Source organism: Oreochromis aureus, linkage group 4, assembly GCF_013358895.1.
Source record: "Oreochromis aureus strain Israel breed Guangdong linkage group 4, ZZ_aureus, whole genome shotgun sequence".
NCBI lineage: Eukaryota > Metazoa > Chordata > Actinopteri > Cichliformes > Cichlidae > Oreochromis > Oreochromis aureus.
Genome location: NC_052945.1, coordinates 29,211,137 through 29,236,675, shown reverse-complemented (window position 1 = coordinate 29,236,675; position 25,539 = coordinate 29,211,137). Strand labels below are relative to the sequence as shown.

General features: G+C 40.0%; 1 protein-coding gene and 1 long non-coding RNA gene across 3 annotated transcripts; one reads left to right on the top strand and one right to left on the bottom strand.

Moving 5' to 3' along the window:
- Positions 1 to 5,187: 5,187 nt before the first annotated feature.
- On the bottom strand, positions 5,188 to 7,481 carry LOC120440034 (myosin-10-like). The gene has a single exon (XM_039611588.1). It carries the CDS (start codon positions 7,414 to 7,416, stop codon positions 5,188 to 5,190), a length of 2,229 nt encoding a protein of 742 aa, XP_039467522.1. The 5' UTR covers positions 7,417 to 7,481.
- Positions 7,482 to 22,482: 15,001 nt separating this feature from the next.
- Positions 22,483 to 24,082, top strand: LOC120439975. Of its 2 annotated transcripts, none has more exons than XR_005612897.1 (3): positions 22,483 to 22,579; positions 23,820 to 23,936; positions 24,052 to 24,082. It is a non-coding gene; the product is annotated as an uncharacterized LOC120439975 (long non-coding RNA). The 2 variants fall into 2 exon arrangements; XR_005612896.1 differs by lacking the exon at positions 22,483 to 22,579 and adding an exon at positions 23,605 to 23,652.
- The last annotated feature ends 1,457 nt before the right edge of the window (positions 24,083 to 25,539 follow it).

Below are 25,539 nucleotides of genomic sequence, written 5' to 3'. Positions count from 1 at the left end.
ATTCACACCCATTCATACCAGATGTTGCTGATAATGGAGTCTCACGCGCAACCTATTCGAGCATCCATCACCAGCAGGATGACGTCATCATTTTAAAGGAAAACAATTCCTTGTTTTTTGGACTGGATTGACTCGCTGCAATCCTTTTAGACTCAGGACTATCTTATGTGATCAGTGTCCCATATAAGTGAATTTCTCCCAAGCCAATTACAATCATGGAGAAGCACACTTTGCAACTGTTTACAGTAATAATATTTTATAGCGCTTTAAATTTCAATCTTTCAGGCCTGGTTTAAAGAGCTGATTGTTAAATCATGAACTCACAACATATCACCACCGGTGGATCACACCTCTCAGATTTTCTTATCTCAGTGCACTGTAACAAAAGCAAACACAAACGTAACCAACAAAATACTAATAAAAATAACACAAACTAGGGCCCATTGCAGACATGTCCAAGCATAAAACTATCCCTCTCTTGCTTAGAGAAAGAACACAAGCCAAAGCTCACTGATAAAATTAAGCTAGCGCTAAGCAAAACCAAAAAATCAACCAGAAATTCACAGGAACGTTTTGCTTCCTGCCGGGACAATATTGTTAAGGCATGAGAACCTCAGGTACCGTAGCACCTTTGTTCCTCCTTGAATTAAATCTCAATCACAGAAAATGCCGATACTCCGACCTAAACTTACACTATTAATTCATCATTTTCACTCTGTGCCACTGCTCCTCATCAGGGCTGTGTATGAAGCACAGCAAAGAATTCAGTCAAGGCCTTGAGCCATAAACAGACATCACGCACAGACATTGTTTTCATAACCAAACTGTTTTAGACCTTACCCCTAAAATCTACATAAATGTACTCTGGGTGACATAAAACACATTTTAAGTAATCAACGATAATCAATGGCCTCATAAAAATTATGTATTGGGATGTTTGTGTGCAGCATTTTGCATATCAGCATAAGCATTTGTTAGCAAAGCATTCTTCATTGCATCAGCGTGTATGTGTGTGTGTCGCGCATCACTCTTCGTTGCACAAGCGTGTGCATGTGTATGTGTATGTGTGTGGATCACTTCTCAGTGAATTGAATCAGCATTTCAATGTGTGTGTGTGTGTGTGTGTGTGTGTTCATCACTTTCCTGTTCTGGTGTTTTGGGTAAACCACAGCCTGAAGCGTGCCCTGGGGTCCTGCCCTCCTCCTTTTTCAGTCTGTTTGCGACCATTGCTGCTGCTGCTGCTCAAAGTTCTGTCCATCCTGGTTCTGACCCCAATCGGGCAGTCCTTTCTCCAATGTCCATGCTCACTGCAGGTGAAACCTGCATCTTCTTCTGTGTTTTTGTCCATTCTGAGGTGCCTTTTGACCTCAGTTGCTCCTCCTGTCTCTGTCACGCTCATTTTGCTGCCGTGTTGGTCCATCACTGTCCTGCACAGTGTAAATGCAGAGTTATCAAGGTCAGCATTCTTTTGCTCGGCCTTACTTTTCATTCGGGCTTGGCGGGCGTCTCGTCACAGCTCTGTCAGCTGAAGCTGTCGGAGAATTTTCCCCCGTGTAGTGAAACGGGCCTCAGGTTTTAGTGCTCTCCGTCTCTGCTGCATGAGATCGCATTCCTGCAGCACTGTTGACCTTTTCAGGTTGTTGTTGTGGGTCCAGCTGTTGCAGCATTTGGTCAGGGTCACGTATAGGGGAGAGCAGGAGTCCAGGTCAGCCTCGGCTTTCAGGGCCGGCAAAGCAGCCTGTAATTAAACATAAAGAGAAAAACAAAAACAAAACAAAACAAAAACAAACAGAAGTGTACGAACAGGAAAATGATGTTGTGTTGGCTGTGTTACAACGAGGGGAGAAACACCGGGCCAGGCCCTGTGTCAGCCTTCTCTCCCCCTTTTTTTTTTCTCTTTTTCTTTGAAGCTAAATTGTTGTCCTGCAACCCAGAGGGTTTATTTGTTAGTAATGCATAAACTTCATCATTTAACAACAAAAGTATGTTAATTTTGCTGCTTGATCTTGCTGGAAAATCTTCACATGTTCATGAGTGTAAGCTGTTTTTTCATTGCATGTGTGTGCATTTTAGGCAGGTTAATTTTAACTTTTTCTCAAACAAGGCGTTACCTTAAAAGGAGCCTTTCTCTCACATTTCTCTGCTTGTGTGTGTTTTGTTTCACCTTTTGTTGTGATGCTCGGACGCCTTCCCAACCTCCACAAGTCCGTTGGCCCCAAAATTCAACCCAATTTCATGTGCTCTTAAAACCTTCATTTCTCCTCTAATTCTCTCCTCGCTGCTGTCTGTTTCACAGCTGCTGATTCGTGCTGGGTGTGGTTCCCATTACTATAATTTTGCTTCGGCCGCTGTGCTTGTGGGGGCAGTTGGTCCAGGTCCGTAGCTTCCTGTATTAACACACTAAGAGATTTTATTTAATATCATTTTCATCACTGTTAAACAGATAAGCAGGCAACACGCCCACCTTGACAGCGCAAACTGCACGTCAGTCTCCCAACACATTCCTCTCTCTGCTTCTCAATAATTCTCCACTACACACCTCTTACTATCTCTCACTCCTTTTTTTTTTTTTTTTTTTTTATTAAGATTACACCACAGAGTAATACACCCAATTCTGCCCGTCTATCTCTATGTGGCTCCAAATTCCCTCTTTATTTAATTTCACGTTATCAGGGGACAGGCACACAACAATTTTAACCACTGAAACGTCACTGAAACGAGGACTCTAACCTCTATTTTAAGAAATGAGGACTCTAACCTCGGTTTTCTTTTGACTACTATAGAACTCAACCTTAGATGACAAAGCATTTTCTTGTTCTATTCCAGAATAAATGTGAACCCGTGATTACACGGCCGTTCCAGTGTTACTCTGTTATCGTTTGAGGGCCCTCAGCTCTCAGGTGATAAGCCTGGACCTCCAGACGACGCTGGTCCGTACGCCGCGTCCAACGTACGGTGGGGGAGCCAACCCCAGGGCAAAATTAATTTCCACAGGTACACTAGGCGTCAACCTTTGATCTTAAAGCATCTTCTTCGCACTAATGTCCTCCTAATCACACATCAACCGTCACTGTCACCATGCTCATATTTCACACACAGAAACACACAGAGAGCGCGTCTCACACGCAGAAACACACACAGAAACCTCTGAGCTCACCTTTGAAATGCAAGCGCACCACAAGTCAGACTCTATTTCACCTCTATTTCATATGCTAAACTTTGGTTGTGTCTTAGAAGTTTTCCCCGTTTCTTGCAACAGAAGCCAGTCTTAGACAAAGTTAAATGTGGAAGGTAACGTGGGCTGCAACTAGACTCAACGTAGTATATTATTAGTATCTTGGTAGAAGCAGTTTATCTAACACACTGGAATTCAGCCTCAACTTTTGTTGTTAGTATCTTGTGCCGAAAACCAGACACCGACAAATTTAATGTGAAAATACGTGTAACTCAGCGAACAGATTAATTTGGAAAGCCCAATATGCACATTTGGTATTTATAATACAACAGGCTGTGCTTACCTTTCTGTTTAGGCCGGCCCTCTGTTCGCCTTGCCCCACGATCTCACCACAGGCCAAATCTGCCCCTCCTCAGCACACCAAAGATCCGGGTCACCAGGCACCAAGTTGTTAAAATCTCCCAGTTCTTTTAATCTTTGGGCTGAAGGAAGGACAATACTCGGTGTATAAATGCTCAATCAACAATTATTTATTTCCATATAATTCAACACTTAAGAGCATAAGAACCATCATGATGGGGAGACCTGCCTGCAGAGGGTCACAGCAAGTCTCAAAATGGTGACGGGTTACTCAGCTTCTTATAGCCTCTAGTAGCCCCCACCTAGTCGTAAAAGCCTAAACATTCACATTCTTTCTCTCTTACGGCGCCTAAGTTATGACCTCGGCTCCCTGTCTTTCTGCTCTCTGTAAAGGTGGGGGTATGGAATGTGGTCGTCTCTTCTGCTATCAGAACAACAAGGCCTTCTGCACCCAACATTCTCTTCATGATTCAGCAGTATAATATGTCAAGAAACAGTGTAACACGTTCAACAGTGTCGAATAATACAGGTCAATCCAATAGATCTAATGATTTTCACACTCTTTTAAGTCAGAAGTATAATGCAAACTAAAACTACATACTGATCACACACTCTATATTAAGGGGTATAATATGATCTACAGCAGTATCATAATTCAACTACTTTGATTACAGATATAAGGTAACATATGATAACAGAATAATCTCACAGTACTTATTAGTGTGAATGCTTTTCAAGCATTCACACTAATAAGTGTGAATGCTTTTCACACTAAGTGACTTTGTTAAACATCTGCTGAAATTTTGTCCTCATACATAAGAGAAATATAACTCTGTGTTTTTTGTCTATGCATTTCTTTATTGGGTGAGTCAAACCAGCAGATCACGACAGATACTGCTAAAATATAAAACATAAATATGCCGCCCCACCAACACACACAGCTATTACCCATTTGTTGTTTTTATTCTTAAGATGAATTATTCTTGAATGAAGAGACACTGATTTGACACAAGTAAAAATATGGTTGATTGTGTTTATTGTTAGTTAAGAATAAGTTAAGTGAGGGTGAAAAAAAAAAAAAAAGGATGAAGAAGGGAGGGAGAAAGAAAAATGGAGAGTGATGGAGAGAGGTGGTACGAGAGAAAGGGAGAAGTGGGAGGTGAAAAGAAAGGGATAGAAAGGAGGAGAAAACCCCAACAATCCCTCTGAGCAAGCACTTGGCGACGGTGGATAGGAAAAACTCCCTTTAAAGGAAGAAACCTATTGCAGAACCAGGCTCAGGGAGGGTCATCTGCTTTGACTAGTTGGGGGGTGAGGGAGGGGAGAAAGAAAAACGGAGAGTGATGGAGAGAGGTGGTATGAGAGAAAGGGAGAAGAGGGGAGGTGAAAAGAAAGGGATAGAAAGGAGGAGAGAAAACCCCAACAATCCCCTCTGAGCAAGCACTCGGCGACGGTGGATAGGAAAAACTCCCTTTAAAGGAAGAAACCTATTGCAGAACCAGGCTCAGGGAGGGTCATCTGCCTTGACTAGTTGGGGGGTGAGGGAGGGGAGAAAGGAAAAAATGGAGAATGATGGAGAGGTGGAAGGAGAGAAAGGGCAAGAGGGGAGGTAGAGGGGTGAGGAGATAGAAAAGCGGTGGAGGAAGACCAGGCTACACCACCTTATGATCAAGTGAGGAAGCAGGAGGGTCCCTCCTCCTGAAAAACCAAGCGTTTCTTCTTCTTTTCAGGCACTGTTCCTGGAGCTCTTTTTTCTGTAGGATGAGGGTTTTCAGGTCTTCAGTTGTTACTGTAATTTCCTCCTCAAGTTTCTTGCATTTTTTCTCCAGTTCTTCTAATTGTGCTTGTTTTTCTTCAAGCTTTTCTTTCAGATCTTTAGATTTTGCCTCCTGTATTAGCTTTTCCTCGTGCATGTCTGTATTCCTCTGTTGTACTTTGTTGTACATGTCTTCTAACTCCTCATTTCTGCTCTGGATTTCTTGAAGCATACACTTCAGGTCATTATGCGCTTTCTCCAGTTCTTGCTCTTGAACCTGCATGTCATTGTTTTTGCACTTCAACTTGTTATTAAGTTCCTTGAGCTCTGCGTTCTTTCTCAGCATGTCATTGATCCTATACTGCATGCCTGAGCATTGTTTTTTCAGTTTTCCCCTTTCTCCTTCTAGTTCAATGGTTTTCTCCCTCATTTCATTATGACATGCGAGTATTTCTAGACTTTTCCTTTGTAAGTCTTGGAGAATAAGTTGTGTCTTTTCCTGCATTTTTTCCTGTTGCTCTTTTTCCTGAAGAAGCTCTTGGTTTTTCTCCAATGCTTCATCAAGCTGTACTTGCAGCTGCTGATTCAGGTTGACAGCGTGTTCGAGATTCCCATGGGTCTCCAGACTAACAGCTTGTGCTTGTTGAAGCTGGCAGGACATTGTTCTTAACTCATGGATGTTCTGCTTCTTTTGTGTCATCAGGCTTACAATCCGCTGCTTAGCTTGATTAAACATTACTCCCCAGCCCTCATTTATGATGTCCACGTTGGGCTGCTTCTGTTGGTTCATGAGCATTTCCTTGTGCCTTTCTTCCAAGTCTTTATTTCGGCCTTCCAGTTCTCTGTATTCAGTTTCCAGTTGTTTCTTCTCATGAACCACTTGTGCATTTCTGTGCAGTGTTTCATTAATCCTTACTTGCAAGACGTCATTTTGTTTCTTCATGTTGTAAAGTTTCCATTCCATCTCTTTCTCCTTTATGTCTTGCTGTTTCTTCTCTTGAAGAAGCTCTTGGTTTTTCTCCAGGGCTTCATCAAGCTGTACTTGCAGCTGCTGATTCAGGTTGACAGCGTGTTCGAGATTCCCATGGGTCTCCAGACTAACAGCTTGTGCTTGTTGAAGCTGGCAGGACATTGTTCTTAACTCATGGATGTTCTGCTTCTTTTCTGTCATCAGGCTTACAATCCGCTGCTTAGCTTGATTAAACATTACTCCCCAGCCCTCATTTATGATGTCCACGTTGGGCTGCTTCTGTTGGTTCACGAGCATTTCCTTGTGCCTTTCTTCCAAGTCTTTATTTCGGCCTTCCAGTTCTCTGTATTCAGTTTCCAGTTGTTTCTTCTCATGAACCACTTGTGCATTTCTCTGCAGTACTTCATTAATCTCTACTTGCAAGACTTCATTTTGTTTCTTCATGTTGTGAAGTTTGCATTCCATCTCTTTCTCCTTTATGTCTTGCTGTTTCTTCTCTTGAAGAAGCTCTTGGTTTTTCTCCAGGGCTTCATCAAGCTGTACTTGCAGCTGCTGATTCAGGTTGACAGCGTGTTCGAGATTCCCATGGGTCTCCAGACTAACAGCTTGTGCTTGTTGAAGCTGGCAGGACATTGTTCTTAACTCATGGATGTTCTGCTTCTTTTGTGTCATCAGGCTTACAATCCGCTGCTTAGCTTGATTAAACATTACTCCCCAGCCCTCATTTATGATGTCCACGTTGGGCTGCTTCTGTTGGTTCATGAGCATTTCCTTGTGCCTTTCTTCCAAGTCTTTGTTTCGGGCCTCCAGTTCTCTGTATTTAGTGTCCAGTTGTTTATTCTCATGAACCATTTCTGCATTTCTGTGCAGTGCTTCATTAAGCTTTACTTGCAAGACTTGTTGGTTCTTGACAAATCCATTGTGCCTTTCTTCCAGCTGTTTATTTTGGGTCTCCATTTGTCTGCACTGCTCTTCAAGTTGAATCTTTTCTGCTTGGATTTGTTTAATCCTGTCCTCTAGATTTTGGTTTACCTGCCGACTTTCAGCGGATGCCCTTCGGACGGGTAAAACGTCATTTGGGGAATTTGGCTGTGCAACCTCGAGAGGACAGCCAGCGTAAGCTTGTGGTTTTTTGCTGTGTTTTCTTTCAGACATGTTGAAGTCTTGATAAAATGACTGTGTAAAAGAGCCAACTGTTTCAAAATGTTTCTAAGGCGTATGCTTGAAAGCTGTGAACACTAGTGCTGCAAATAAACGGACTAAAAGTTTAGGATTGCACCCCTATTTAAGCCTTTTGGATCAAAGGCATATATGTGCCTTTGATCTGAAAGAACCATCGTAGTAATGATGTCATAGGAATTAGGCTGTCACATGACATATATGAATGAGGATTCTTTTTTAGTCTGAATGCTGATTAAGCATCCACAGTATTGTTCTTTAAATCTTTATTAGTGTGAATGCTTGAGCATTCACAGTATTGTTCTTTGAATCTTTATTATTATTTTTCCGTACGTTTTTTGGACTCTATCTCCTTCAAAACCGTTCAACTTAGAAAAACCATTCAAACACCATTAGATACCTCTTCTTTTGGACATGTGTGCTTGTATTTTTCTCATTTTTAACATTTATATTTTTAAATTTATTCAACTTTTTTCAACAAAAATTTCCCATGTATTTCAATGGGGAGATCCTTCAAATTCTCCTTCAACTTACTCCGCTTTCAACTGTATCTACTTCCACATACGTTGACATAGAGCCACCATTCAAACTTTAAAACGAAGCCAAGACGTTCAACTATTCAACTTGTATTTATCTTTTCAATATCTATTATACTTTTTCTTCAGTTCCAGTTTAAGTTTCATGATGTTTTTCATCCGTTTCAGAGTTTATAATGGGTGTGTACGGGACGGAATGTTGGCTCTAGAGTGAGACAGCTCAACTGCTAGAGTGAGAGGAGGGGGGGAATTAATCTTAAAATCTTTTCTTAAAACTGCTGCTGTGTCCACAATGTTCGCTCTACAGCCATCATTTTACCCTCAAAACGTAGCCATCGCTGTCCTCTTTCATCCAATGTGTTTATTATTGTAATAGGTGTTATGGTTCTTTCATAAATGTCACCAATGCACAGCCTCCTCCTCCAACTCTTCCATAGACTCCAATGTTAAAATGGCTCAGAAGGTTTGTCTGAAAATCAGAAGTACAGGCTGTTTTACACTGTCACCACATCCATATAATAAACTCCACAGGCATGAAAATTGAGAATTCAGTAGACTAGACATTGCTGCCACTCACTGTGAAAGAATTTTGTCAATACGACTTGTACTTTTCATTTGGGAGCGATTTGTTTCGGGCTGACTTTTCTGTTCATTTTAAGCAGCAAAAGTGAGGCGCATGTCTGTGTGCGTGTGTATGGAGCGATTGGGTGCAGTCACTATAGCAACCAGGCTTACACCTGCCTGCTTAATGAGCTCTGTCTCTCACTCTGCCAAGATTCATCTTAAACACTTCTCTTTCAACTGCTGCTGTGTCCACAGTGTTTGCTCTACAGCCATCATTTTACCCTCAAAACGTAGCCATTGTTCTTCTCTTTCCAACACCGTGTCTTTCAAAGCTCAGACATTTAAACTTTTTAAACTGTGTGGATCCAAGTGGAGGGATCACATTTTAGTCATTCAGTGATTTAAAGAATATGAACTTTTAATATTCATTCAGATGTTTTCTGACTCTAAATTTTCTTTTCTCATTTCTTAGGTTTTTCTCATTTACATTTAAAACTTTTTCAGCTATTTTCCAACTTCTTCTGTGTGGATGTCAGCTTTTAGCAGTTCAGCACTTTTTTCTTCAGGCGAAAACTTCTGTATTTTTCATTTCATTCAAAATTTTTTAACTTAAATTCAGCAATTAATTCATTTCAGTGCATACATTCAGATTCAAGCATTCACACTGCAGTTTCTTCAGAAAATGCACTTTCTAGTTTTTTTATGTTCTTTTTTCACTAAATCATTTATGCAAAGCTCCTTGAGTATAGAACTGATGCTTAATTATTATGTATGCATTTATTTTCTTTGTAATGTTTACACAAACTGGATGCTGTCTGTCATTGAGGTCTTACCCATCACCGCTCAGCTGCTCGGATCATGCTCAGCTCAGATTGTCTTAGAGTCAGCCTTCATTTTAACCCCGCCCCCCTCCTCAACTCCACCCCAACTTGGGTGCCTACATTATTCAGAAACATATGGGAAGTAGCTTTCTTGACTTTCACAACATATTCCATTAAAGCATAATTTTCTATGAGGTGCAGTGATGGTCCTGGAGCAACATTAAAAAGATGTCATAGGACCAGCAAATACTAAAGAAGCTGTTACTTTCAGCTGCTTGCTTGTCACAAAGGGTCGCTCCGCATGTTTGATCTGGCAGAGTTTCAGAGAGGATGTTCTTCCTGAGAAAAACCCAAAGGGGACCTGTGTCTCTGGCTGGAATTGAACCAGCAACCTTTTGCTTAGCAAAAAAACATGTGAACCACCAGCTCAAACGAAGAGCAGTTTAAATATACTGCAAAATCCCAGGAATTTTATCGAGGCGGCTTCGTCTAAGTAAATTAAATGCAGACACATCTGACTGCTCGACTCACAGTGATTGTGACAGTTTATTGTTCTAATGTTTTGGCTTTTTATTTGTTGATTTATTTTGTTTTGAAGTTTTGTTAATTAAGTTTTGAAATGTGCAATTCTGAAGTTTCTAGAGTTCATTTAGTGTATCTTGTGAATAGTATTTTACTCTCTGGTATCATTGGTGTGTGTCTGTGTATGTGTGTGTGTGTGTGTGTATTGGTTCTTGCAAAATCAAATTTTACAGAAAATTTACCAGGAAATGTTTTATTTTATTTTTAAATTTTAAATATTTAAAAACTAATTCTGGCTCAATACATTTTAAATAAATAAATACTTATAAACATTGTAGCTAATGCCATTCGTCACGTTCTTTGAATGGCATATTTGGGTGAAATGTGAAGGCTGGGTCATGAAGAAACCCCTGACAAGTATCTGTGGCGCCCTTTGAAGTGCACATTCTTTCTCATATTGCCAGAGAGTCTGTACACAAACTGAGACAATAACACACTTGAAAGATTCTATCTCTCGTGTTTCCTTTTGCCTTCCTTGAACTGTCAAACTGTTTGACTTGCAGTCCTTTTTCATTTCTGTATCAGCCATCATATCTCCTGCTGCAGTTTCCTCTTGACCTCGAGCTTGTTTCCCATAGTGCCGTGGTCCAAATGCAATTGGGGAAACTTCCTGGAGAGGGCAGAGAGCAAAACCTATTTGTCTACACTACAGTGCATATGCAGGTACCATTTATAAAAATGTGTAATCACTTAGTTAGAAAATCAGCTAATTTGCAAGTATGTCATTCAACTATATTATCTGGAAAATGACTAATGCGCCCGCCAAACAATAACAGTACCCCAGATACTTGCTTAGGGTAGATAGTGTCATTAGAGTTACAGGAAGGTTCCAGTGACTCACAAAGCTTATAATTATTTACCAGAAAAATTGATACACTATTTTACCAAAAAGTATTTACTCATCTGCCTTCACATGCACATGAGCTTAAGTGACATCCGAACTTAAGCTGTAGGGTTTAATATGGTGTCAGCCTGGCCTTAGCACCCTCTGCTCTAATTCATCCCAAAGGGGTTCTGTCAGGTTGAGGACAGGACTCTGTGCAGGCCAGTCAAGTTCTTCTACACCCGACTCGTTTGCAGTACGAAACTGTCCAACATGTCTTGGTATGCTGAAGCATTAAGAGTTTACTGGAACTAATGGGCTGGGCCCAACTGCCGAAAAACAGCCCTACACAATAATCCCCCCTCCACCAAACTTTACACTGTAAAATGTAATTCTAGCTGTTTGTTATTAGTGTGAATGCTTGTAAAAGCATTCACAGTATTGTTGTTGTAATCTTTATTAGTGTGAATGCTTGTAAAAGCATTCACAGTATTGTTCTTCTAATCTTTATTATTAGTGTGAATGCTTGTAAAAGCATTCACAGTATTGTTCTTCTAATCTTTATTATTCTATTTTATTATTATCTATTCCGTACGTTTTTTGTACTCCTACTCCTTCAAAACCGTTCAACTTAGAAAAACCATTCAAACACCGTTAGATTCCTCTTCTTTTGGACACGACTGCTTCTATTTTTCTCATTTTTAACATTTATATTTTTAAATTATTCAACTTTTTCAACAAAAATTTCCCATGTATTTCAATGGGAGACCCTTCAAATCCTCATTCACCTTACTCAATTTTAAACTCCTACTACTTCCACATACGTTGACATAGAACCACCATTCAAACTTTAAAACGAAGCCAAGACATTCAACCTTTCAACTTGTATTTATCTTTTCAATATCTGTTATACTTTTCTTCAGTTCCAGTTTAAGTTTCATGATGTTTTTTCAGCCGTTTCAGAGTTTATAATGGGTGTGTATGGGACGGAATGTTGGGGCTAGAGTGAGACAGCTGAACTGCTAGAGTGAGAGGAGCGAAAAAATTAATCTTAAAATCTTTTTAAAACTGCTGCTGTGTCCGCAGCATTTGCTCTACAGGTATGATTTTACCCTCAAAACGTAGCCATCGCTGTCCTCTTTCATCCAATGTGTTTACTATTATACTAGGTGTTATGGTTCTTTCATAAATTTCACCAATGTGCAGCCTCCTCCTCCAACTCTTCCATAGACTCCAATGTTAAAATGACTCAGAAAGTTCCTTTGAAAATCAGAAGTACAGGCTGTCTTTACACTGTCACCACGTCCATATAATAAACTCCACAGGCATGAAAACTGAGAATTTAGTAGACACTACATTGCTGGCACTCACAGTGAAAAGAATTTCGTCAATACGACCTATACTTTTCATTTGGGAAGGATTTGTTTCGGCCTGACTTTTCTGTTCATTTTAAGCAGCTAAAGTGAGGTGCATGTCTGTGTGTGTGTGTATGGAGCCATTGGGTGCAGTCACTATAGCAACCAGGCTCACACCTGCCTGCCTAACGAGCTCTCTCTCACTCTGCCAAGGTTAAACCTAAAAATGTCTGCTGCATCTAAGCAGTTGTAGTAAGATTAACTTTTCAATAGGTACAATAAGACAGATTTGACAGGGGTCAGTAGTTAGTATATGCCAACTAGTAGAGCATTGTGATTGGCACACAGGTTTTTCAGATCTGGGCAGTTGGAGTCAGTTGATGACTTTAAAATCATCCTTTCTGACTGGATAATTAAAGCTTACAGCATCTACCTGTCTGTAGTTGATTTTCCCACATTTTAACTAATGTTTAACTAATCTAATCTCATTTAATGTCTCTGTTTATAGTCTGTATAGTTTATCTCCCCACTAACAAACTTAAAGTAGTCTTAAAATAAAACCCACATAACAGTTCAAGATGAAATACTTTTTATTTGCTCATGTAATGCCAGTTGCCATATTTTTCTGTATGTCACTCATTCGCTTATACAAAAAGTACCAATTTGTACACTAGTCTAGTATATTTTTCCCTCTCTCTCTCTATGTGTCTCTCACATACAGAGACTAACACACAGACATGTATATACTCATTATTGCTGTTCAAATTGATGGTCAAATTTCCAAGCACCACCTGAGCGCCTCATCTGTTTTCAACCCATCACTGGACCAACTGTCGTCATTCCGCTTTGCTCTCTGCTGTGGTAAGTACAGTACACTCAGTACTGCACTGTTTTATTTTTATGATGGTAAAATACATGTTTGACATTTAAACTCACATATCAAGTCCAACAGAGTTTAAAAGAGTTCAAAGAAATAAAGAAAGAAAAAAAGAATAACCTTCACTATCATTTATATAGGTTTATGACATTTTGCTGTTAGCAGCAGTGCTAACGCTAGCTTCAATACTAATGCTAGCAACGATGCTAATGCTAGCAACAATGCTAACGCTAGCTATAGTGCTAACACTAGTGTTAGCAGTTGTTAACTGACAAAAAGAATATTACTGTGATATTCCTGTGATATTTATTGGCGGTCAGTGAGACAAAAGTAACAAATGAGCTTTATTATTGCCATTGTGGCTTAGTTTTAACAGTAAGAGTGCTTTATGACTTTTGCTGTTAGTAGCCGTGCTAACGCTAGCTTCAATGCTAATGCTAGCAACAATGCTAACGCTAGCTATAGTGCTAACACTAGCCTTAGCAGTTGTTAACTGACAAAAGAATATTACTGTGATATTCCTGTGATATTTATTGGCGGTCAGTGAGACAAAAGTAACAAATGAGCTTTATTATTGCCATTGTCGCTCAGTTTTAACAGTAAGAGTGTTAGTGCTAGCAGCAATGCTAACACTAACTGAAGTGCTAACATTAGCAGGAATGCTAGCGCTAGCAACAATGCTAAGACTAGTAACAGTCTAACAGTAGCGTTACATAAGCCTTACATAAGTGGAAATACTTCAGTTAATTAGTTTGAATTACAAAATGGCTGCTGTATCAGCTGGTGTGCTATATTACTCTATAATTACCCTGCTGACTAAGTTCAGTGTATCATGTCATGTGGGTTATGTATTTCTGTTAGTCTGATAACACTGTACAGACAACTAACATATTATTTCTCGTCTTACACTTTCAGGAACTTGACTGACACCTGTGCTTTGCCTGGTAGGTGTGCACATACTGTAAGAGAAGTAGACCAAAATAAAAAAATAATCTGACTAATATAAGCTGTAAAGTGATGGGTTCAAACTTTGTGCTAGACCTTTTAAACACAATTTTATAATAAATACACATAAGTGCAGCTTAACAATTGGGCTAAAATATTTTTTCATACATTTTTGTCGTCACATTACATGTGAATAGTTAATGATTCACTCAATCATATTTGTATTTAAAATATTATTGCTGAATTTAATTAAATATTTATTCTTTTAAAAAGTGCCCAATTATGCAACTTTTTGCACATGGCAGCCAACAACAGTTTAGCTTGAATATTTGTTTTGTCCTTTTCAGTAGTCACAATTAGTTCATACAATTACCATGTGATATCATTTTAATAAAATTATTATTTTTTCTCCTTTTTTTGTTCACAGTGTGCAGAAGAAGAACAAGGACCAGATCTCCAGTCTTCTCTCTCACATCCCAACCCCCAACCCCTCTATCCTCTGTCCTGCTCCACCTGTTGTCTCTGCCTTCTTTCCATCTGTATTTCACCCTGTGGTTTGTGAGAAATTTTGCCAAACCAAGAATCTTATTGCGGTTTGATTTCAAAGCCGTGTCTCTCCTGCTCTGTCTGTTCTCTCTGCTAAATTTTCTCTCTACCTGTTTTTCACTCTTTGGCTTGCTGCTGAGAAATGCACAAGCCAATAAAGCAATAAAGAGTGCATATTTTGCCTCAACCTTTGAACAAACTGAACAAACAAAAGAAAACTCTACGGTTTGATTTCAAAACCGTGTCTTTCCTGCTCTGCCTGTTCTCTCTTCTAAATTTTCTCTCTACCTGTTTTTCACTCTTGGCTTGCTGCTGAAAAATGCCAAGCCATTAAAGCAATAAAGAGTGCATATATTGCCTCTACCTGAGAACAAACTGAACAAACAAAGAAAACTCTAATTCACGGTTTGATTGTGATTTCCCAGCCGTGTCTCTCCTGCTCTGCCTGTTCTCTCTTCTAGATTTTCTCTCTACCTGTTTTTCATTCTGGGCTTGCTGCTAAGTTGTGCCAAGCCAATAAAGACAGTACATAATATCTCTCGACTGAAGAACAAACTGTCAAATGAAAGACAACTGTTTCAGACAAATAAAAACTGAAATATAAAAACAAAGACAACATCTCCTGGTGTGTGCCACTCTTATCTTGTGAACATATTTTCTGAAGACTAAGAAACACTTGCAGGTGTGTGAAAATGCCAAGGAAGCAGAAAAAGTCAAAAGCTGCAAAACAACGCTGGAAGAAGTTCCATGAGATTCACAGTGTACCAATATGTGAACAAGCTGAGTGTGATTTTCCTCAGAGCTCTGCAGAAGACAGTGTGTCTACAAAGACCAATTCTGACAGTGTCAAACAGGCAGGTCAACATGTTCCTGCACATGTACAACAGGTATCTTATGCTGATGCTGTAAAGAGTGGACTGCAGCATGAATTTAGTGAACAACATGAGGTGTCAAGTGCCCCACAGGTGGGTTATGCTGATTTGTTGAAAAGAGGCCATCACAGTGATGTGGCAGGACCATCTCATGCAGAAAGAGTGAACTTTGAAAACCAGCCCTCTGTAACACATGTCTGTGCATCTCACAGCCAGGCACATCCTAAATATGGAGACTCCAGAAACCACCAGTGCACATGTAACTCACTCACATTTCTTGCATTCCTTCATGAGAATGAAAACATGACTACAGCTGACCTTAATCTGGTCTTGGATAAAGGTGATGTGATGTACAAAGAGGCAAAGAAAAGATTCCCCAAGAGTATTCATTTGGCAACCGATGAGCTGCCAGACAAAGTTTATGCTCGCAGGTCTATGTATCATGTCGACATGACACAGCCTTCCCGGTATGGGACATTTGAAGAACCTCCAGAGGAAGCAGTAGATACCTTTCTCAGCTTAGAAGCAGGACTGAGCTGCCTGTTGTCAGATGTGCATTATGCCTTACTGATTATGAGTGGATTGTGTATTGCAGTGTTCAGATCCACATCAGGCGAATATGGGTTCTTTGACCCACACTCCAGAACACCCAGTGGTCTTTCTCTACTACTACAGTCACGTAATCGTGGTACAGCTGTGATGCTGAAATTTACACTCCTCAGTGACATGATTAAGAGGCTACAAGATTCTTATCAAATGATGGAGATATCACCCTCTTGTAACTATGAGCTGAAGCCTGTGCAGTTCTACAGTATGAGCACAGTCAACCTGAGTGATACTATCACAGACACAGTCTGCAGACCAACAGCTGCCACTGCTGTGGCATCTACTCACGCTGATACAACTGTTGATGAAGCAAACCCCTCTACTCCAAGGAGAAACACAACCACTGGTCTGACTGAGAACATCTTTTGTCAAATGTCCATTTGTGCGCCACTGGTGAAACAAAAAGAAGTCCACATGACTCAGTTCACATCATATGAAGATCAGAATGAACCTCCTAATATACCAACTGAAGAACTATGCAGTGAATTTAATTTCTTTCCATCGAATGATGCTTTTCATGTCAATCAAATGCTGCAATAAAAAATTTGCTGCCTGTGATCTTTCTGATATAGTTTTACAAAAACTGAAAAAGTTAATAAACAACAAAGGCACAAAATGAAAAGAAGATTAATGGCATCAGAGAAACCCAGAAATCAGAGAAAAGAAAACCAAAAAGGAAAGAACGACAAAAATATGCTTCAAATAAAGAGTACAAAGAAAAGAAAAATCTTGCACAAGCGAGGCATATAAAAACAATCCTGAAGTTAGACAGAAACAACAACGGTATGTTAAAAGGCGTTACTGTGAGAATGCAGAATTCAGACAGAAACAACAACAGTATGTTAAAAGGCGTTACTGTGAGAATGCAGAATTCAGACAGAAACAGCAACAGTATGTTAAAAGACGTTACTATGAGAATGGAGAATTCAGACAGAAACAGCAACAGTATGTTAAAAGACGTTACAGTGAGAATGCTAAAGTTAGACAGAAACAAAAACAATATATTAAAAGACGTTACTATGAGAATACTGATTTCAGAGAGAGAGAAAAAAGCTATATCACTAAAAGGTATCGAAAAAGCCCAGAATTCAGAGAGAGACAGAGATCTCGAGTGACTCAGCGTTATGCACGTGACAACGCATTCAGAGCAAGACACAAACAACTAATGAAACAACTAATGCGAGACAGGTATCAAAGTAATCTTGCATTCAGGATTATGCACAACATGAGATGTGCCATGAAAATAAAAAGGAAATACAGATGGGTGAACAGACAAACCCAAGAGAGTGACAACAGTGTGATCAATGAGGCCATATCTGTGTTCAAATCACATATCAAAGTTGGACCATCATACCCATGTACTGTATGTTTCAAGGCTTCATTTCCAAACCAAGTACGACCCTGCATAAGGTCAAATTATGTCAAAAACCCACATGTGGTTGCAACATGTTTGACAGGAAGGTTTGTTCATGTTTGTGATGAAAACTGCAGAAATGAGCAGTGCAATGTGCCTGATGAGAGAAAGAGAGTGGATTTGTCACACCTGCCACAATCATCTTAAAAATGGATCCATGCCAGTACTTGCTGTTGCCAATAAACTGGATCTTGCTGATATTCCAGCTGAACTGTCTGATCTCAACATCCTGGAGAGGCATCTCATAGCCAAGTGCATACCATTTGCCAAGATTATTCCTCTTCCCAAAGGCAGACAGAGAGCAATTAGAGGAAATGTGGTCTGTGTCCCATCAGAGGTACAGGAAACTGTTGAAGCATTGCCTCGATTAAGAATTAATTCTCAGGTCATGAGAGTAAAACTGAAGAGGCGCTTGTCGTACAAAGGTCATCAGCTGTTTCAGACTGTAAGCTGGTCTAAACTTGTGCAAGCACTGCATAAACTCAAGCAGATTCATCCACAGTATAAGGATGTGAGCATCAGAGATGATGCTGAGCTGTGTGATCAACACTTCCTGATGAAGATGATGAGGATGATGATGATGAAAACATGAATGAGGACGATTATGATGAGGCTGATTTAATGGAAATTGACAGCTGTGAGAAAAATGCACTATGTGAAGCACAAAATAAAAATGAACAGGATATTGACATGTTATCCTGTGATGGTGAACAACCACATGAGCAGATGAGAGATGATTCAGAGCAAGAAGATGGACTGACTAATGGTGGTTTTGCACTCGAGTCCTGTTTGCAGCCCCTGATGTGGCTGAGGAGATATTATGTTTCAGTGAAGGAATCTACTCTGTTGCTCCTGCAGAGAGAAACAATCAATAAGTTTTTCAAAACACCTAAACTGGAGGCCATGGCCTTCCTGTGCAGTTTCCTACAGGCCAAAACACACTTGATGAAAGAAGGCTGATCAAAGTATCCCCAGTGGGTATTTCAAATCAAGACTTTTCTGCATTGATGATCGTTTTGCCAAAGACACAAACTATTTGTTCTTTGCACAGTTTGTGACTGAAATACACTTGGCTACTTCCAGCATGACAATCCAGTTAAGGAAGGCAAAGCCTCTGACCAGAGATGGGAGAAAAATAACCTCAGGCATGTTACAAGATAAACATGAGGTGGAGAAACTGGTGCGAAATAAAGATGCAGTGAGATTCATGCAGCCTCTGAGAGGAACCCCAGCCTATTGGGAGAAAACAACAAGAGATCTTTTGCCATGATCAGACAGTTGGGAACTCCCACGTTCTTTTACACATTTTCAGCTGCTGAAATGCGCTGGCCTGAAGTGATTGAAGCAATAACAAGGCAGCAAGGTGAACAAGTGAACTTTGAAGGACTCGACTGGTCAGCAAAGTGTGACATCCTGAGAAGCAATCCTGTCACAACAATGCGCATGTTTGACAAGAGAGTTGAAGCATTATTCAGAGATTTACTCTTATCTCCTGCAGAGCCACTTGGCAAAGTCATTGACTACTTTTACAGAGTCGAGTTTCAGCACAGAGGAAGCCCACACATACACTGCCTCCTGTGGGTAGAAGGTGCTCCTGTGTTTGAGGAGGATGATGAGCAAACTGTTGTGGATTTTATAAACAAATACATCACAGCTCAGCTGCCTGATCCACATAAACAACCTGAACTTTACAAGAAAGTTACAGAAGTGCAAAAACATAGTAAGAACCACACAAAGGCGTGCTTTAGGGTTTAAGCTCCGGGTGCCGTTTTGGTTTTCCCAAACCACCCTGCAATGACACAATGATCACAAGACCCAGTGAGGATGATGAACTGGAGGTAGAAACAGCAAAGAACAAGCTCAGACCACTGAACCAGCTACTGAATGAACCTGAAACTGCTTCCATGAGTTTAGAGCAGCTCTTGGCAAGATGCAAGTTGACGCATGCAGAATATGAGCGATACCTGAATAAAATGAACACAAGGAGTGCGATCATACTAAAGCGTGATCCAAAAGACTCTTGGATAAACAGCTATAATCCACATCTGCTTGAAGCCTGGAACAGTAATATCGACATAAGCTTTGTTCTAGATGCTTTCGGTAGCAGCAAATTATTTAATGAAATATATATCAAAAAAGAGGCGGGCTATCTGAGTACCTGAAAACTGTCATTGAGAACTCCCATAAGGACAGTGTAAATGAGTGCGATGAAATGAGAGCCGTCATGCAGGCATATTCAAAGAAGCGAGAGATCAGTGCGCAGGGTGTGTTGCTCGTGCATGTGGTCTTCACATGAAGCAATGTTCACGTGCTGTAATATTCATACCAACTGATGATAATCCAGTGAAAATGAGTCGTCCCCTGTCAGTTCTGGACAACACAACACCTGAGTCTTCCAATGTTTGGATGACATCTTTGAATGACAAATACAAAGCCAGACCTGAAACTCCAGAGTATGAGGAGATGTGCATGGCAGACTTTGCTGCTACTTGCAGGATTGTCTATGGCCAACAGACAAAAGGTAAAGATGTTTTGCCCCTTCTCAATGAGATGGGATTTGTGCAAAGGCGCAAAAATGATAAGCCTGCTGTCATCAGATTTCACCGCTGCTCACAAGAAAAAACATCCAGAGCAATATTACGGAAGACTGCTTAAACTGTACCTTCCTCATCGTTCAGACCATGAACTGAAAACACCATCTTTGCCAACCTATCAGGCTTTCTATGGTGCTGGCTGTGTACAGCTACCAGGTACTGACCATCTTGAATACGTGCAACACATTGTCAAAAGAAACAGAGAAAATATGAGAAAAACAGTGAGGAGATCGAGGCGCTGTTGAGGAATATGAGCAGAACAGAGGTGTGACTGACGAATGGTGTAATCTGGCACCTGAATCAGATCTCGTAAGGTTGCCACTTGTTGAACAAGAAAGAGAGCAAGACAATGAAAATGAACAGGAAGATGTGCCCGACTACAGCCGTCAGGCTGATGCTTCAACAGAAGTCAGAGCCATCAGGGAACCCCTGCTATTGATCCCACATTGTTCGTCAGATGTTTCAGAATCTGAATAAAAGCAAGCCTGCATATTTTATGCAGTTAGAGACTGGTGCATTAAAAGAGTCTGTGCTCTGAATGTGAGCAGTTTTTCTTTTATATTAATGGTGGTGCTGGAACAGGAAAATCACATCTTATCAAATGCATCTACTCAGAAGCATCTAAGATACTGAGCAAAGTGCCCAGATATGCAGGCGACGTTGATATATCAAAACCCACTGTCCTGTTAACTGCTTTCACTGGGACTGCAGCATTTAACATTTCTGGAACAACACTGCATTCTCTTCTCAAGCTCCTAGAAGCTTAAAACCTCCCATTCAGGGACTTGGCAATCAGCTGGATGAAGTCAGATCAGAACTTTTGAATGCTGAAATAATCGTCATTGACGAAGTGTCTATGGTGTCAAGACATCTCTTTGCATATGTAGATGCAAGACTCAAACAGATCAAAGGGACTCGGAGACCCTTTGGAGGCATGTCAGTCATTGCTGTTGGAGACTTCTATCAGCTACCCCAGTGCGACAGTCTAAACCTCTCTGTGTGCACGACCCGTCCGAGATCGACCTGTGGCGGGGAGCATTTTCAGATGATCACTCTGACTGAGATTATCGTCAGAAAGATGATGTTGTCTTTGCTGAGATGCTGAACAGAATCCGTGTGAAAGGAAAGTTGGATGTGCTTTGAAGCAGATAGAAATTTGTTGTCACAGGCCATAACTGAACCAGCCCGTTGTCCGACTGATGCGTTGCACATTTTGCAACTAATAAAGAAGTGGATGCGCACAACTCTGCAACACTGGCTCTGCTCCATACTCATATCATTGACATCCATGCAGACGATTATAGAAAGGATCCTAGAACTGGCAGAATGGCACTACAAGACAGACCATTCAAAGGAGGTAAAAACGAGTTACCAGACACACTGAAAGTTGCAGAAGGAGCTCGTGTCATGCTCACCAGAAACATTGACATACAAAATGGTTTGGTTAATGGAGCTTTTGGAAAACTACTTAGAGTAGTTCACTCTGAAAATGACCAACACATCATCAAGCTTGGACTTAAAATGGATAATGAGACATCTGGAAAGAATAACCGCACACCAGCAGGCGACATGGTGTACATTGAGAGAGCAGAGGAGAATCTAAAGCAGAAAGGAGTGGTGATGCGAAGACAGTTCCCAGTGAAGCTGGCCTTTGCATGTACAATACATAAGGTACAGGGTATGACAACCACATCAGCTGTTGTCTCTCTTAAGAGCATTTTGAGCCCGGCATGGCCTACGTAGCTGTCAGCAGAGTGGCGTCTCTCAGTGGACTGTATCTTCTTGATATGGAGGAGAAAAAATATTCACCAACCCAGAAATCACTGCAGCGCTTGAGAACATGAGACAAGCCAACCTTGATGACATGATGCCTCTTCTACAAGTGAGACAAACACTGAGCAGGTCAGACGTTTTCACCATTGTTCATCATAACACAGAGGGACTGCCAGCTCACATTAATGACATCAAGAGTCACCATGAATTGTGTCTAGCAGATGTTTTGTGCCTAACAGAAACACACCTGCGGGGCTCTTTTGTGTGAGAGAGTCTCCACTTGGAAAATTACAGTTTGTTCAAACGCAACAGACACCTGTCCTACACAAACTTTCCCCAGATGGCAAACAGAAGTGGTGGTGGAGTTGCTGTTTATGTGAAAAGTGACATTCAAGTGCATGAAAAACAGTACATCCATAATGTAACTGACCTTGAATTTCTGGCTTTAAAGGTTGAAGCACCAGTCAGTGCACTGATTGCAGTTGTGTACAGACCTCCAGACTACACTCTGAGGCCATTCCTGAAAAACCTGGTAAGCCTATTAGACTCATTAGAGATCATGGACTGTCATCCCATCATAGTGTGTGGTGATTTTAATGAGAATGTTTTATCCAGTGCAAACAAACCAATCCTGGAGCTGTTTGAGTCTAGGGGATATGCACAGGTCATCACTACCCCTACCACAGAGAAGAACACACTGCTTGACCTAATTTTCATTTCTCAGCCAGGCGATGTCTCCATTCTGGAGTCATGAAGACCTACTATAGTTACCATGACCCTGTATACTGTGTATTGTCCTGTGATGATTCATGATCTAGATCTTTGACTACAGTAAGTAATTTCTATATTTTTGAATGACTTAAGAAAGTAGAGCGATATTTAAAAGTTGACTTAAGAAAAAATGCCCTGCATTGCAGTATAATGTTTGAATTTTTACATAAAATACAATTAAATGAATTAAATAATGATATCAGTAAAATATGACAATTTTATTTATTACAGAAAATCTAAAAATCAGTAATCTATGAATGTCAGAAAAATCAAATATAGCAGTTTAAAACGAACAGTGTAGGCATATCCTCTCTGCAGCCAGGCTTCAAAATCCTGCCAGGCTGCCCCAGTCTCACTGTGGCTGGGAGGGAGGGAGGGTGGACCAGAGGATTGCCCACACAACAAATAAATGTTCAACAGCTTCTTCATTGTTTCTGAGAGAACAACACAGACTAACGTTTGCTTTTTAAAAAAAAAAAAAAAAAAAAAAAAAAAAAAAAAACCTAATTACAGCAATAATGACAGTTAAGCCAGTTTATCTGTGCCTCTATTTTGAAATAATATTTACAAAAATGTTATTGATTTCAGTTTGTTATAATCTTTAAACTTTTTCAAAAGTATATGATTATATTTTTGGACAAATCTTACGATGAAACATACATTTTATGAGCTTTTATCATGTTTCAGCCAGTGCATTTATCAGGGTGGGTCTGGGTTGATAAATGCACTGGCTGATAACTGCACATTTCTGGCCAGAAATGTTTCAGCAGTGTTACATATGCACTACATATGTTACACTTGCTTTTTGTTACCAGCTGATACCCTACATTTGTATAGACATTGGATGGTGTGAGGCTGGGGAGTTGAGTGGAGTGGGTGGGTGGGAGTTGAGTGGGCAGGTATGGTGGGAGGTTGTTAGGCTTCTTTCTTTTCTTTTTTTTTTAAGAGAGACACAGTCCTCCTGTGTCTTCTCCAAGCTTCACATGTACAATCCAACAGTGTGAAGCACATAGCAGCCAGAAACTGTAATGCCACAGATCAGAGAGGCTTCATCATCACCATCTTCGCCGTCTGATCAGGCGTGAGACTTCACATCTAGAAGTCCTCCTTCTAGCTTGTCCCACAAGCAGTCGGTGAGATTTACTCACAACAAAAAGGGTTAATGACATTATTTCCATGAAAACGTATTAATTCTTTGTAAAGTGTTTAAATTGTGTTTTCACTTGACCTTAGGAGTGTTATTTTGAGTGTATTTTAATATCTGTACTCAGGTGTTTCCCTCTGTGATCCATCCCTTCAGAGCTGAGACACTCAGGACTGAACAGACTGCACAGTTTCTGTGACCGAGCCTCCAAAACATCTTCTTTGAAACCACACATGATAGAAGGGCTTTATATTTGCAGCAGCACTACTAAAGGTATTCAGTTTATTACAGGATGTGTTTGTTTCTTAGGACCAGCTCAAGCGCACACTACCTAACATATACACCTTTCTGTTCATTACAAACCAACTACTCTGGATCATATGGCCAGTTGGCAGGAATGTTGCTGCAGGAAAACATCCTGGAGATCACCATCATTGCCAGACTGACTGTGCCTCCTCTGTGCAGTGTCAAGATCCTCCCTAAATGAGTGTGTAAGTTAACATTTTCATTATTTTATTCCCTTTGACAAGTATCACCGGTATTTACATTTACAACTACATATGTTCCTGTTTTCTGCTCTTCTTTTAAAGTCCTCAGCTATCCTGCTTCTGTGCTGCTTGCCACACATCAAACACTGGCCGGATGACAGGAGGATCCACTCTGAAGTCACTGGACATGATGAGGATCATATGGGACTTTATAGTTTCACAGAAACGTTGTGCTCTTTGATTACAGGTTTTAAATGGACATAATGACTGCCTCTCTCTGATCAACAGGCTAAAGGATTGTTTTCATTGTTAGAGCTCTGTACAATGTATGCTTATTTAATATTTCATCACAGAGCAAACCTTTATTTATTTAACATATTTTTATTTTGTTTTACTGTTGAATTAACTGTGGGGATTTTTTTAAGTGGGCACTCAGGATGTCATATGACCAGAAATGTGGTAACTGGAATTCTACAGTATGTTAAAAAAAAATCTGCTAAGAACAAAACACACACAAAAACCCCAAGAGAACTCAAATTCGTTCCATGTAATCCAATCTAAAACATTTTAAACTGCTGAACAGCAACACAAACAGTGTTAAAGAAACAGTGTTAACAGAATAATTATGATGAGTTTGTACCAAAGTTTCAGGTCACATGGCACACCTAGTGTGTAGTGCGGGGTATCAGCTGGTAAGTATAGGTTTTTCATATTTGTGTCCTTAGAGTTCAGATAGATAAAGCCTTGTGTATAATAATTAGTCATAACCACAACTCAAAGTCAGGGACTAACTAAATCTGTGACTTTGTGTCTGAGCCCAGGTTAAAACACTGTGTTAAAAAGCATTTAGTGGCATGGCTGAACAATGCTGTAAACTAATGATACTTATTTATCCATGTTCACAAAAAGGACTAATGTGTTTATTTGATTATTTTTATGTGTTAAACTGTGTTACCACCTTAGGCTTTCATTTGAGTTTACTCAAAAATCTCTATACAGTTCTCTTTTACCACTGTGTGGACACTGTTTACAATAAAACATAAAAAGAATGAGTAATAAAAAGATGTGTAGACAGATCAGTAGATTAAGTAGACCAATAGAAACAGCTGTTCAGCCATGTTCTAAGAAACCAACACAATTTAAAAGGTTCAGGATTGTGGTTTTAAAAGTTGAATTTTCATGTATTTCATATGTTGCTTATTATTTTTATTTGGTTATTTAATTTAGTTATTTTTATTTATTCTCCTGTGAAGTGTTTAACAAAAATAGCTACTTTAATTTCAATTTTATTTGTTTATTATTTGGTAATTTGTTCTTTAAGAATCGAGTCTGTGCCAAAAACTAAAGTTGAACAGACACATGACAGGATCAGATTATTAACACCTTAA